The following is a 15,404-nucleotide window of genomic DNA, read 5'->3' on the forward strand; positions in this document are numbered from 1 at the left end:
GCCCTCACGCAGCGCTTTTCAGCAGCCGTCTCCAAAGCCACACAGAGGACTTCAGAGCCGCTCCTCCTATTTTGCAGGTGGGAAAGGCCAGCCCAGATAATGGAAATAGTTTCATCAGTTCAGAGAGCTCAGGTAGTTGTCGGTCTCTGCTCTCGCCGCCGGGTCAAATTGGCAGAATGATTAAGAGATTAATTTCCTGGTCTGCCACGGGCTCCTGGTGTGGCCCCGCGCAAGCAATGTAGATTTTTCTTTACTGCTGTGACCCCTCTTTGAAATATGAGCATAATAGCACATTCAGAATTCCAGGATTAATTAAAGCGTGTTATTAAAGGCTGTGACACTGTCGCTGGGTACACCCAATAAGAGAGACAAAAAATACCACCTTGGTGAGCTCGGTGAATTTGAGCCGTCCAGAACCATAATAAATCTTTTTTTTAATAAAATAATAACTCAGAAGAAGTGGCCAGAGTTATCAAGCATTTATAAAGTGTCTGAGCTTCTGCTCCTGGAGGCAAAATTCCTCTGCAATGAATGTGAAGTCTGCACAAAAAGAAGAGAGGGGAAGAGGTTTGCCTTCAGCAGAAATGAATTCCCGTGGGATAACAGGCAACCAAACTCTTCCAAGAGAAAACTGGTGGTCGATGAACACGTTGCTGGGGCTGACCCCTTTGCCATTGAGTCCTCTGTAGACTTCAGGTTGGTCTGGAAGAACGGATACGGCTCATACCAGGCTGCTGAGCGGCTGGGTGGGTCAGCAGGCTCCTTTAGAAGCATCCTCTCCATGCCCCCAAGTAAGAATGATTTTCTATGTCAAGACTGAAGAATTTCCTTAATTGTGGTATTTCCCCTGAGTGTTTGGGGGATCCTGGAGCCAAACTGTTTATTAAACCAAGAGTGCAGGGACACCACCACTCCTGGTCCGTGGCGGGGTGATCTCCTCCTGCACCAGGGGTGTGAGCAACCCACAGACAAAACCACTGGCATTTAAAAACCAGGCAGTTACACCTTCTTCGCTTATACAGGCACTAGAGCTTTACAAAATATGCTTTCCTGTATTTTTTATTACATTTTTCACGTTGGTGGAGAAAGTGCAGAGGTGCGGATTGTGTCGGTGACTTGCCTGTGGCAGAGCCAGGAATGGTTGCACCCCATCACATTTTCCCGGACCCACTCCAAGGTCTGAACCCCTGGCACTCGCCAAGGCTTTAAGGCTTTTCTGCATCCACCCGCCTGCTCGTAAGGGCTTTTATACTGACCCCAGGACATCCCATGGTGACGCTTTTGGCCACGCGTGAGGCGCTGAGCTGGGGAGCGGTTCCTGGTGCCCTGCGGCATGGTGCTGGCTTGGTCCCTGCTCCCTAGGGCCGGGCTGGAGGCTCGCTGCAAAGAGCTACATCCAGCTTTGGACAGAACCAGTTTTATTTGCAGGAAAATCCTTCTTTGTTAATTATTTATTGCTTTAACACTGTGATTAATTTTTCATTACTTGAACTCAGGTAGGAACGCTTGCTGCAGAAATGGCCACTGCAACCACGCCCAGGGTACGGTGACACCGCAGCCCCAGCCAGACCTGAGGATCGTGCCCAGACGTAGCACGTGGTGACTTCTGCACGGCTTTGAGATCTTTGCGACAACTCTGCATGTAAAAATTCAGCACCTGGGGTTGTATTTAGCAACAGTCAACTCTGCCTTGATGACATTTGGAGCTATCAGAATTGATGCTCCGTATTTTTGCATTACCTGCTGTCGTGCCCCGCACAGGCGATGTCACGTACAAGAGACATCCAGCAAAGTACAAACCTTTCCCTGCAAACCTTTATACACACGCAGAGACTTTAAAGTCCTTTGAACTGTGCAGATATTGCCCCTAATTTTGAGGAATAAGGTTGGCTCAGCTCTCATTTTACCCCCGGCCCACTGCGCTCTCAGCAGTAGATCCTGCTCCAAAGTATTTCTGCGGAGGATTTTGGGATGGGGTTATCGGTGTTAACGTTCTGCTCGTGCATCGAAATTCAACGCTGCTGCTGTGGATTGGGGGTCAGGGCATTTCACTGCAGAAACGCTGTTTTCTCCTGCCCGTCTGAATTCAACGGCAAACCCGCCTTCGCTCCTCTACCTAAATAAAACCCCAAAGCTGATGTGCAATGATGGGGTGGGTGTTGCAGAGCAGATAACTCTGCTCCTAACCTCCAGCGCCCCTTGCCACTCCGTGCCATCGTCCGTCTGTCCCTCTGTCTGTCCCTGGGGTCTCCATGTGTCATTGCAACAGAGGGACAAGGCTGGGACCCGTGAACATCTCGGGGAGCAAACGCATCTCCAACACCCGTCCTGTACTTGCAAGGAAGCCGCTGGCTCTGCTTAGAGGGGAAAAAAACATGGTATTTGCTTCATTTTCACCTCTTTGATGTGAATGCAAGTGCCTTTGACGTGAATGCTAAGAGGCGGTACCATAAAATGCTATTTAAGAGCCAGTGCTCGTTAAATATTATGATCAACGTAAGTTTTGATTCCCAAATGGAAAGAAGCTTCTGTCTCCTGGAGGAGACAATTTCCAGCAACTCAGCACTTAGGACACGCTTCAGGGATTTTGTATGTATTTTGGGGTTTTTATTTTCTAACTTTTTAATTAAAGTTTTAGATTATGATAAATTTGATGGAAAATCACACACGGCACCAGCTGGTATTTCATGGGAACGGCTGTGCTTTGCCTCTGGGCTATCGCTACTACCCAGGCTTCGCTGAAACCTTTGCTCCCGATTGCGCCGGTACTTCACGTTTTGTTTCTACAGTTGATTTAATAAAAGGAGAAGAGCAAGTTTTGTTTGCCCAACAAAGCTATCTTGGAGGCTTTGCAGAGATTACGCCGTCAAATGTGTTACCCAGGGTCATTTCTAGACAGGGTGCAGGTTTTTCTCCCCCTCTTTGCTCCTTCCCAAACTTCCCCCAGAGCCACCTGCAATTTATTTGGATTCACCAAGGACATCAGAGCTGGAAAAGAGAGATATCTGCGATGTTGGCTGTCCTCCCACCAAATCGGCGCTGCTCCCTACCGGGCTCTGGGGTGGCTAAGGGAAAAGATGGCAAAAGGGGGAGTTTCACCCCCAAAAAGGGGCGAGGAGCAGAGGGTGAGGTGCCACCAGCGATGGCTTTAAGGAAAGGCTGCCGGTGCCCTGCGAGCAGGAGGGATCCCCGCTCACGGAGCAAACGACTGTGGCAGAGGATAAGCCCTGCTGAGCACATTTTCTGCCTGCTTAGTTAATATGCAAAACACCTTGAATGATAATGAATAGCAATAGTGATTAATTAGGAATACTTGGCATTTGTATCATCCTTCTCAGGCTCAAAAACCGCCTCGTAAGCATGAATTGAAGCATGGGGTGCTCCCACGGGATGGAGGGAGGCGGCGTGGCCAAGGCCCGACAAGTTGGGGGTCATTTTTGCCTGTTTCTGCCCAAAAAAACAATTACCGCCATCGGCGTGGGACGGAGCGAGGCACAAGCAGTGCCCAGGAGCCCAGTGTTGGTGGTGGGAACCCAAACCCACCTCCAGGTAGGAGAAGACAGAGGAAAAACCTGTTTCTGAATGGATTTGCAGTGGGCTCGCGCGGGCAAGGCTGCCAGGCCCAGGCGTCTCCTGGCCGGGGACGCCCCGTCCAAACCCCGATATATGGGCGATCCCCAACGGGATGGCAGAGCCCGAAACCACCGAGGGGCCCTCGCTTGGGGTTTAAGGAAGGGAAAGGAAGGAGAAGAGAGGAATAAAAGGGGTAAAAAAAGCCCCAAACCCAACAACAAACACGGTGCGTTTCAGCGCCTCTAGTGGAGGAAGCGAGGCGGCTCCTTCCCGCCGCCGGCCGGGAGGACCCTTCCCCGGGGAAGCGGCCGGGACCGGGGAGGAGAAGGAAAAATATGTGTAAAAAAGGGCTTTAAAAAAAAAAATATATATATATAGAAAGCGACGCAGGCAGTGAGGCAAAGCGCTGCTCCTCCCACCCGAGCCGAGCCCAGCACAGCCGGGCCGCCCCACACCTGAGCGGGGCGCGGCGGAGGCGGAGCGGTGCCGCCTCCTCCTCCCCCTGCCCCTCGCCTCCCCGCCGCGCCGCTCCCTTCCCTTTCCCGCGCCCCGGCCGGCGGCGGCCGGTGTAAAGGTCGGTCTGTCGGTCTGTCCGTCGGTCGGTCGGTCCGGCGGCGCCGCTCGCTGCCTGCCGGCCCCATGCCCCGCGCCTAGCGCTGCCCGCCCCGGTCATGTCCGCCGCGGAGCTCTACACCAAGGTGAGCGGGGCGGCGGGGGGAAGGGCGTGTGTGTGTGTGTGGGGGGGTCTTCTTTGTATTTTTGGGGGGTTGTTTCCAGTCACGGAGGGGACCCGCAACTTTCCCCACACCCCCCCGGACGATGCCCGGGGAGCGGCGGGACCCCCCCCCGCCCGCCCATCGCCTCCCCGGCGGGTACCGGGTCGGGTCCCCCCCGGGGGTGAACGGCTCCACCCGGGATTTTGAGGGAACGACGTGGCCGGTTTTGTGCAGGGAAAGGCGAACTTCGCCCGTGGGTCGGGGTCGTGGCGGCGTTGGCCTCCGTCCTTCGTGGGGTCCGTCCCCTCAGCGGGTGAACACGCAGCTAAAACACGCTCAGCTTCCCCAAATCCTCACAGAATAATTTTCTTCCCCCCTCATATTCCTACAACACCAGGGTGGAGAGAGAGGAAAAAACAGTCTTTACAACTGCCGTAACTAACCGAAAAATGCTCCTAAGGTGCCCAGTTTCCAGTTTCTTTTTCTTTCTGCAACTCCCGAATAGGATCCCGCGGCAGGGGTGCGACCGAAGGCACCCGCTTCCTCATGGCAGCCGGGGAAGGTAACATGGCTGGTGGCCTCGCAGGGTGCCGGGCTGGCCACCCTCCCTATCGCTCCCGGAGAGAAACCCGGATTCGCTCCTCAAAAGTGGCCCTTGCGACAATGGGAAGCTCAGGTGGTGATTTTTTAAGCCGAGTCTGGGATCTAGACAAGATATCGCTGCTTTTTATTATTCTGTGGGGTGCTGAGGCAAGGTGCGGGGTATTCCCGCTCCTTGACCAAAGCGGGCTGGGGATGCACCCCGTGCGGTTTGGGGGTTTCTGCCCCCTTCCCAGGGAGAGGTTTGTGACCGGAGAGATCTTTGCGGATTGAGTCAGCCTGAGGAAAGAGCTCCTCGCACGCAGCGGGAGATCCGCCGGGTACGGAGCGATAACCGATAGGGAGAGAGCCCTCTTCCCTGCGCTCCGCATCTTCCCGAGGCTACCCGGGAGTGCTGCGGACAGCCGGGATCCAGGGAATGTGCTTAGTAAAAGCCATCAATAACGCTAGGCAGGGGCTCATCGAGAAAAGTGCTTGGCTTCAGAACGGTTTTTGCTGAAAGACTCTGAAGTGCCAGCATCATCTACTGTAATAATGAGAATTTTAGTGTTTTAAATTCTTCCTGTGACCATGGGCAGCGCGGAGAGGTTGCCAGATTGGCACCAGCCCTCTCAAGGAACTGCTTTTTGTCTCCGTGCCAGTCTCCCGGGCTTAACTTTGCTGCAGATTTCTGCTTCTGTAACTCATTTTGCAGACAGCTTTTATGTAATATTTAGAGGTTGCCACTTATTTTTTTGGCCGTTGATATCAAACGGACGCAGGATGAAGTGTGAATCTGGCAGCTCCTCCTTTGAACCTTTGCGAATTTAAGAAGCCCCGCTGGATTGAGCAGGTCTGTCCGTGAGCGGGCTGACCTCCGTCCTTCTCAGGAGTGCTTCAAAAGCAAAGTCTGAGGTTTGGAAAACCTTTTTCTCTCGGAAAATCTGAAGGGGAGCACAAGGAAAGCCGTGGCTAAACTGCTCCGCTGTGCCGACCGCAGCATCTCATCAGGCGAGTGCATGGATGCGATGGCAAGCATCCCCGGGGAGGAGGGAGGCTGGCTGCAAGGGCTGTGTTATCTGTATCGATGGGCTGGTTATAACAACCAGCTTAATTGATTCTTAACTCGATGATCAGGTAATTAACCTGTGTTGTGTTTTTATGCTAACTTGATTAGGTTTGTACTCCTGCTCATCTGAATGCCTGCTGGGGCATTGCTTGTGATCCCGTTGCTGTATAGGGGCTTTTCGATGAGGCACTTGGGAAGTAATGGGGATTTGGTGGCAATCTGTGCATGTCGTTAATTTTTAATTTATTTTTAATAACAGCAAAGGGTCTTGATAGGAGCTGGTGCTTCGCTGCTGACCCTTCTGCTGGTGTCCGTCTGTCTTGCGGGGATATTTTAGGGATACAGCTGGTGTGGTAGACAGTGGGGCCACGGATGGTGCCTTGAACCCCTATGGGTCACCTGCGGGGCCGAGTGCTGGTATTGCAGTGAAATTTAGGACTGTCTTGCTGGGTTGTCTTCTGCATGGGGCCTCTGTGCCGGCTCTGGGCTTTGAAGCAGTAGGAAAATGTTTCCTGTGACTTTGAGTATATAAGAAAAAGAACAAAGAAGGCTGGAAAAAAATACAACAAACCCAACAGCCAAAGATGCTGAGCCTGAGGGTGCTTGTTGCTGATGGAGGTCCCCAAGATGAAGCAGAAGTGTTGCTCTCTAGCCTGCTCTTGGAAAGCATTAAGGAGCGTCCCGGTGCTTTGGCCCTGTGGCCTGTAGCTTGGCTGGGCACTTATAGCTCATATAGGGTAGAGGCCTCTGAGAGTGTGGTGGGGAGAAGACAGCCTGCCCTGCCCTGAGCAGCTGGGTGTTGTTGCTCCCAGAAGATGCATTAATGGAGTAACATGGGAGCAATCAGAGGAAACAAGGGGTAGAAGCATGGGAGAGCTTCAGTGGGGTGCTGTGGTTCAGGAGATGGCTTTCCAAGTGCAGAGGTGGAGCGGCCTCCTGGATAACCTTGTTGGCAGGATGGGGATGAGGCTTTTTGAGGGAAGGCGGACGATCCAGCTCACTGGAATCAATACAGCCGTCTTGCTAAAAGCCTATCGATCCGATGCGCAGTGTTGCATTAGCACAGCCACAAGGGTACCTCCCTTGGAGTCCTTCCTCCTCCTGGTTGAGCCAGGATGAGAGAAACTGCTGGGGAGCCGCTTTGGAGTAGCTGAGTGGGACTTCTCAGGTCCTCCCAGCTCTCCTTCCTGCTGGGCTGTAATAGGAGCTGCTACGTGTTGTGTAGAGAGCCCTTAACTTCCACTTGATGCTTGCAGAAGATCTCCTGGGACCTTGTGGGACACATAATATTTTCTTGGAGCTTAAGTTCATGCTTATTAAGCCACGCTGATGAATTTGCTGTGTTAGACTCAGCACTGCCTTGAGGAACACTTAAACTGGAGAGGAACCCATCCTGGAAACACCAGCAGCTGTGAGTTGCTGGTGGAGGCCCCCTCCATGTGATGTCTCACTTGTGCCCCTTGAGGAGCAGGGATGACTGGTGTTTAATAGCCCCCATCAAGCCAGATAATTAACAGCTGTGCCTAATTATGAGCATGTAAGTAGTTCTAAAACTGCATCAACCTTCAAGCACGTAGGACTCCACTTGGGTAAATATTTATGGGGAGACCATTATGATAATCTTCTTGCTCCTGATGCAGTACCTGGGGACTTTGGGATTATCTGGCTGTGGATTTTATTTTGTTGCAGAAACAAACATGAGTTTTGTGCGACTTGCATCCTAGCAGAAGAGGAGATATATGGTAAAGGGTGAAGACCTGGTCCTGGAGCCCCTGGCACCAGTGCGTGCAAGAGGAGTAGGGGAGGCAGTGGCATTGAGGACTCCTGCTTGCAAAAAAACCTGTCCCAGATGGAGAAGTGGTGGAGCTTTGCCTAACCTGTGTATCGCCCAGTTACCCTGTGCAAACGTCTTTCTAAGGCTGCCTGGGCCCAGTCCTGCTCCTGCCGTGTCCCTGGCGTTCCTGCTGGAGCGTGGCAACGGTGGGACGTGCCCAGCTGCAGCACTGCCCAGCCAAACTGGTTGCAACTGGGCAGGGGAGTTGCTCAAACCCTATTTAGCTGAAGCACGAGGCAGAGGCAGCTCCCTGCACGCAGTGCTCTTTCCTTTTTCTCCAGCCAGAGCCCTCCAAAGAAACCTGTTGCTGATGCAGCTAAGCTTCAGCCAGGGTAACTGCAGTCCAATCCCCGTAAGCCTGTGCAGATGCCGGCGTTACTCTGTAATGAGGTAACGGGGACGCTCTGCTCCTCTGAGCTGGGTGCTGGGCGGGATGGAGGGAGGACATCGTTCCTGGAAGATGCCATCTCCAGCAGCGGTTTGATTTGCCGCATTAAACTGGAGATGAGACTTGTTTGCATGGCTAGCCTTCATTATTGTAAGGTGAAGCTCTTCTTATTACTAAAACAAATATAATTGCTTTTGCTTCTGGATGTTCTGCTCTCTCAAAGGTACTTCTTAATATATGTTAATTGTTAATTTAAGCGTAGCTTCTGAACCTCATGCAAAATAGTGCTTCTGCCAGGCTACGGAGTAAGCTGTCCCTTTCTGCTCCTGGGGTGTTGTGCAGCTCGAGATACTCTCTTCAGAAGGTTTGCAAGCTCTGGATGAGTAAGAAACCAGGGTATTTCTTTCTCTTTAAATTTTTTGTTTTCCTCCTGTTGTGCAAAGTGACTGTTATTTGCCAAGTATTTTTTAATAGACGATAGAACTTAATGCATTAAAAGATCCTCTTCTAATGGCTAGTGTTGGTTATAGAAAACTCTGGTTTTCACTTGAAGTTGTTGTATTAAATAATGTAGCTAGAATGAATTGGTGGGTTTTGACCCTGGGGAGAAACTTTTTGAAAGCGAATACAGCCAATGTGATCACACACTGAGTCAATGAACTGGCATAAACCTTCTGGCACAAAACTTTCCTGAAAACGATTTATCCTTCAAGGCTCGGGAAGGATTCATCCTTAGTGGGTGCCTGTGTGCTCATTTGGGGTTGAGGAGCAGCAGGGAAGGAGAGAGAAGATTTTCTGTGTATTGTGTAGAAAAAAATTATGGGAATAAGTGTGGGGGACAGGGAAAGTTTAGGATTCAGTCCCAGGACATCCATGGGACTTCTGCTGCAGAGCTCCTGAACTCCTCCCTCTGCCATTTGCAGCTGCTGTTAGGAAAAACGGGTTATACTTGACGGTTTTGGTTGTTTTTTTTTATTTCTTTATTTTAGATTATGCGAACGTGTCTGGGTCATGCCACAAAGGGCAGGGACAGCTCGGAGGCCACGCTGGGATTTTTATTTAAAGATGGGGCTGTCTTGCTGAAGGAGCTGGATCCGTTGGCATCCCCGGTCTCCTCCTGATCCTGCCTTGTTATTAGCTGCAGTCGCGGAGAGCAAATCATTGAAATGTAAAATATGATTGCTCCAGCCGGCTCTCTGCAGCTGGGGACCGTGCCAAGGGCATGGCCACCTCTGCAGCAGCTCGGGGACCTCCTCGGCTTCCCGGAGGCAGCACAGAGGGGATAAAAGCAGAGCCAAACCTGGGTGTTTAAATACCATTCGGTCCACTGGTTACATGGCCTTCGGTAGGTGCAAGGAAGGCGAGAGATGGGCGCTGGTGGCTTTGTGGGCATTTCCCTCCCTTGGTGGGCAGGAGATGGCTGGATTTTGCCCCGTGTAAGCAGGGCTTAATTAGCGTGATTCCTGCTTTATGCCCTCTTGCTGGTTGGGATTCGTCAACTTGCCTTTTTTAAAAATTATTTTTAAGAATTCTTGCCCTGATACTGTTTTAAGGGTGTGAAATTGGGGGGAGAGGGGGAGTGAATCTCAATGCACACAAGCCCAAGTTGCAACTGTTTGCGGGGTTAACTCCAGGGTGAAGGATGGAAACCTGGGGATGGCGGTGGGTCCGGAGCCTGAGGCAGCACGTGGCTTGTGCTGGTCTTGGGTGGGATGGGATGAGTCGGTCCTGCCCTTTTCTGCCCTCAAGAAGGAGTTTAACTGAGGGTATTTGTCACAGGCAGCCTGCTTTTGAGGAATGTATTTCCAAGGGAGGATTTTTCCTTTGTTATTCTTCTCTGCTGCCAATAACCAGGTGTAGAAAATAATGCCCCTGAAGGTGAATGTGTGCATCCCTTCTGATGACCAAGAAGGCAGGCTATGTGTATTTCTATCTGTGTTTTTTTTTAATATATATATGTTTGAAGCTGATCTCAGTTTGCTGTAGTACAATGCAGTTTTAGGCATGTTGGACTTTTAATTTACACACCAATTAGTTTGTAGCTCTGGCCAAAAAAGGAGTAGCGTACCCTTACTGTGATAGTTGTCTGGGAAGGAAACCAGAGGAGTAGCCTAACTTGAGCGTGAAGGTGGACTTTGGACCTTCTGAGTTAGTCGGCGGTGTAATAAATAGCAGGTAGCGTAGGTGAAGCCCTGAGTCGGGTTTTTTTGTGGTGTTATTGTCTGCTCTTTGACCGGTTCTGCAAACAGAGGCATTTCGCAGCAGTTAAAGGAATATCAGCATGAACTACAGTTCGGGTCAGGAAAATCACTGCTTTTATTGCAGCAAAACCTCAAGCTTTGGCAGACACCTGAAATGTTTGCAAAACATTTTAGTGAAGAATGTGCTCTTTAGCAAAATGGAAAAAACTCCCCGTGAACGTTCTTGTGTCTTGAGTTGGTTGTGTAAAGCAATTGCCCTCGTATGCCTCTGGCCTGCTGTAAGACACATCTTGTGGCGTTGGATTGGGTTTTGGCTTAGGCTGGTCCTCCAGAAATGAGCAGAGACCTGTCCAGAGATGGTAGCAGGGCTGGGAAGGACTGGGGGCCAGTGGGTGACAGGTTTTACGTGGCCTTCCTCGTTGAACGCTCTTTAATGTGATGCTCAAGTCATGGTAGACTCATCAGTTTTACTAATGAGGCTGTTATGGATTTGGTATTTCTGCTCTTTGCCTTTCCTGCGGTATCCAGAGGGTTTGGAGAGGAACATGCCTCCAGGGAAGAGCCTGCAGCCTGGAAATGTGACTTGTTTTCCAGCTCTCCTTTTGTCCCTGGTTTGTCTGTGTCCAAAGTCTTCTCCAGCCGACTGAAACCTGTGAGTCATGGGAATGGGTTAAAAGTATCAAAGGCTGAACTGTAGGACTACAAGAACTATAAGCAACATAGGTCTATAAACCCTTACTATAAGGAATATAAGCCCTTAATTGCAGGGTATGGCCCCAAACCCACAGGGTGGTGGGATGGTGGTGCGGTTTCTCCAGCAGCGTGCGCTCCTGACCCACCGTGCCGCTATCCTTCACCACTTTTAACCGAATCCCATTTGATTTAAAAAAAAAAAAAATTATTTTCTCCTCCACGAGCAGTTTTTTTAGTACTGGCTTTTAGCTCCCTGTGCTTGTCCGTATGAAGCCGGTGGTGATACCGTGTGACACGTCTTGCTGCCCTCACCAACTCTCTTTAGGGTGCAGAGGAGGTTGTAGGATACTGTGGCCATCTCCTCCTTAATGCACAGCCATCACCTCCTTCAGGCCACGTTTCATGTTCCCATATGGGCGTTGGTGGTGGTACCAGCGGGGTGGTTTTGTGTTGTCTGGGTGCTTGGTGTTGGTGTGCTCCAGGTGTTTGGTGGTAACGTGGCTTGGCTCCTCAATAGGAGATGTGTGCTGTGTCCACCTGTCCATCCTGCTTGTTGGATGTTCCTGTTGGCTCTCATTCATCCTTCTGCCTGCGAATCTCTGTTTGCCACGTGCCTCTGGCTTACCTCTTCCCTGAAAACAAGTCGTCTCCGTGCTTGAGGTTGACCAAGCCTTTCAGCTCAGGACTGCTTCCCATCCTGCTGAACCATGGGCAACCCCGTGGTGCCGGTGGACTCCACGAAGGGACGCGTTTCCCTCGGTGGCTCCACCGAGGTGCAGAGCCAGCGCTTAAACCCAGCTAATCCATACCTTCACCCTTCCCGTGAGTCATCGCCCAAGCTGCGTTACGATAGTCCCGCTGAGGTGTGAGGTGCTGGTAGGATGTGCTAACCACCATTTACAGGGCTGTTGGGAGCAGGATGTGTTGTGGATGAATCACGGCCGCTACTTATCAAAATGACACGTTACATCGTGGGGATGTGTCCTGGCGAGTCACCGCTCTTCAAAGAAAAAAAGATCCTTAATATATTTAAAGATGGCTTTTAAAAATCACGGGGGATGGTGATGGGAATGTCTGGTTTCTTCTGAAAGTCCCACAAGGATGATTTCAGGTGGCTCAGGCAAACCTCCAGCTGCCAAATCCCTGAGCAGACTGGACGTGAGAAGGCAACCGGAGCTGCTGACATGTGTCTTAGCAAATGAGTGTTGAAAATGTTTTTTTAAAAAAAAAAAAAAAAAAAAAAAAAATTAAAACAATCTGATCCCCATGCCTGCCACGAAGCCGGTCCTTGGTGCCATGCCCCAAGTGAGCAGAAAGTTGGCGTAAGCGTATCTCAAGGCAGTGAGTGGATGCAAAAATTCCGAGATGATGGAAGCTATAATTTTCAATCTAATTAAGCTGAGTAACTCCCTCGTGGATTTATGCTTCTTAATTACTTTGAGCTCTGATTACATGGGTGCTGTGGGTATTGCTGCTTTTTGGGCAGCGAGTGTGATGTCCAGCTGGAGTGGAGGAGTGGTACCCGCCGAGTGCTTTGGGGACGGTGTGGGTCTCAAACAAGGACACTTCATCTCCTGGTGGGGTGGGTTGGAGACCTAGAGGTGGCTTTCATGTGGCGGTACTGGACTACTGTGGTCTTGGATGGGTCCCACCCCTACCTCCTGGTAGGACCACGTGTCCTGTTTTAGAGACAAGGTGGAGGTGCAGGAGAAGGTCCTTCTCCAGACCCATGCAGACCTCGGCGGGAGGCGGATGTATGAATACCGGTGTGGCTCTCGCCAGCCTTTCCCATAGCCGTGGAGTGCCCGTTTCTTGCCTGCCTGATGCCTGCTTTCACCACCACGTTTGACGGTCAGAAATAAAATAACGAAGAAAATGAAAGACCCAAGTGCCACTCACCCAGTGCTCGATCAGCGTCTTCGTCTCGCAGTGCTGTCCCCTTGCTTTCCTGTCTCCACTTGGCCTTGTAAGAAATCACTTCCCTGCTGGGATAGACCGTGGACACCTGCACTATCATCTTGCAGTTAATGGTACCAACAAACAAAGTTTTGGCTGAAGCAAGACCGTTAACACCACTTAAAAGCTTTTCTGGAAGCCGTGCCTGCATGGAGTGTGAACATCTCACCCAGGGTCTGGTGGAGAGCTCCCCTCGGGGGTGTCTGCAAGGACTTCCCTACTCCAAATATTGGGGTTTTCTCCCCCAGATTCTGGCATTGCAGAGGTGCAATTTGCTTTTCCTTTCCCATCTGGCCGTGGCAGCTGAAGTGCAGCTGGGGACGCGTTGTTTGTGGCTGGGTGGCTTTCGGGGGACCGAGGTCCCTGGGTGAGGGACTCTGCTTTTGAGCTGGACCTGCCCTTGGCTCTCCTGTAGCGTGTGTTTTATGGCCCTGGGCATTATAAAGACCCTGGCCAGAGAGATAGAAAGATCACAGCTCACTTCTGTAGACCCTAGAAATACCAAGTTTGAAATCTCTTGCTCTGCTTTCCTTCTGCTTGTTTTCTTTTGCCTTTCTAAAGCCTTTGGTTTTTGTTTGGATCCTGCCCCAGCGAGGTGATAACTTGTTCGTCCCCGTGCAGAGTGGTGAGAGGAATGCTTATGCTCTGTCTGCCCTGCTGTGGAGGATGCAGGCAGAGCTCTTAAATAAAATAATTCCTTTAAAAAAAAAAAAAGAGAAGGAAAAAGAAAAACCTGGGTGTCTTAAGGACACAAATCTGAATTCCAGAAAATATTGATGCTCAGGGGTTAAAAAAAGGGCTGGTGCTTTGGTGCAACTGGTGGCAGGAACGGCTGTGGATTTCAGCCTCGCAGCGCTGCTGCCGCCCTGGGGGTGATGTCTGCCGCCCGGCCCCTCGCTGGGAGCTGCTTTGAAGCCTCGTGTGCTCTTGCCGTGCCAAAATAAACGCGGAGTCGAGGCTGTCGGAGCTAATCTTCATCCTTTCACGCTTCGCCCTCCCTGCTGCTGTTTCGGTGAGTGATGGCTGTGCTCGCACCCACTTATTTTAGGGAATTCCCTCCCTGGCATGGGAGCGCGGGGACCATCCCCTCAATGCCAGATGGACATGAGCAACGCGGCCCAGCTTTGAGAAGCCTGACATATCCATTTGCTTGACCATCAAGGTGGATCTAAATCATCTTTAGGAACAAAACTTGCTTGAATTTGCCGTTCAGCACCCGACACTCCGTGCTGGAGAAGATGGGATGCCAGAGGCTGCTTCAGGCTGCGCAACTCCTTGCAACCCCCAAAGAGCGAGCTGCGAGCAGGCTTCTCCTCCCCAAGTGCTGCTGCACCAGCGCTTGCATCCCAAAGTCCAGCATTGAGCAGAAAAACTGCTGATCTTACCCAAACGCGGCCTCCCTGGGGCCCCTCTTTTTGTCCAAGGAATGTTGTGGTGCAGAAATCCATATTTTTTTAAAGAAAAGTCTACTCTCAGACTATAGAATATTCTGTTTGGCAATGCCAAAAAGTCTGTAGACTCTCCAAGATTTCACTGTTTTCTTTTTTTTTATATTATTTTTATTTATTCTTTTGAATTTTTTGGCTGAAAAAGGTGCTGTCTCCTGGCAGTCTTTGTTCTGGTACAAAGTTTCAGCACTGGAAGGTCACGTGAAGTAAATCAGCAGAATGCAAACCCTGCTGTTACTTGCTAAACTTTGCCCGGATCTCATCTAATCGCTGACCTGAGAAGTACTTGGGAACTCCAACTCTCTTCCTCCAGTCACCGGGGCAGCGCTCGTCCCTGCTGAGCATCCTCCCAGGGTCCTGGCATCCTTCTGCTCCAAAGGATGATATTTTTGAACCCTTTGGATAATAAATGGTGCCTGAGCAACTAATTGCCATTATATCCTAATTTTAAATGATATTTTCTTTTTTGAGCAGCAGGTTTACTGTTTTTTCTCCTTTTTAGTCTCGGATGACTCTGCTTTAATATTCAATCGTTTGTGAGGTATTACCCAAATTTAGGCTGTCGCTAATCTCCAGCACGATGGTTTTTGGTGTCCCTGTGTGAGGAGCAGACTGGATGTTGCGCCTGATAGAAAATCCCCAGGACTTCAGCATGCAGAAGTGTTTTTTAACTATCGGACCACGCAGTTCATAAGTTAGTGACGTTTCATCCTTTTAGCATCTCTGAAAGCAGCTTCTTGTCTCTCGGTGTTCGGTACTAAAGGCTGAATGTTTCTAAAGGAAAAACCTTCCAACAAAACAATTTAATTTTCCTCGGTAATATTTTGGGGACAATCTGTTGGTGACTATTTTATCCGGCATACCATCTCTCGGCTTATAACCCTCTTTGATGTGGCTCATTCAGGGGAAAAATGGCATTACACACTACCTCAATCACTCAGATGTCA

General features: G+C 50.5%; 1 protein-coding gene across 1 annotated transcript in view; it reads left to right on the forward strand.

The window, feature by feature from the left end:
• Nucleotides 1-4,244: 4,244 nt before the first annotated feature.
• Nucleotides 4,245-15,404, forward strand: part of LOC309602672 (unconventional myosin-Vb-like) — a gene marked incomplete at both ends in the record, with an annotated part of 154,289 nt that continues 143,129 nt past the window's right edge. Inside the window, one exon of the mRNA XM_082336436.1 lies at nucleotides 4,245-4,271. Within this exon, the coding sequence (XP_082192562.1) occupies nucleotides 4,245-4,271 (27 nt within the window). The remainder of the gene's footprint in view (nucleotides 4,272-15,404) is intronic.

Source organism: Platalea leucorodia (genome assembly GCF_965183815.1).
Source record: "Platalea leucorodia genome assembly, chromosome: Z".
Classification (NCBI taxonomy): domain Eukaryota; kingdom Metazoa; phylum Chordata; class Aves; order Pelecaniformes; family Threskiornithidae; genus Platalea; species Platalea leucorodia.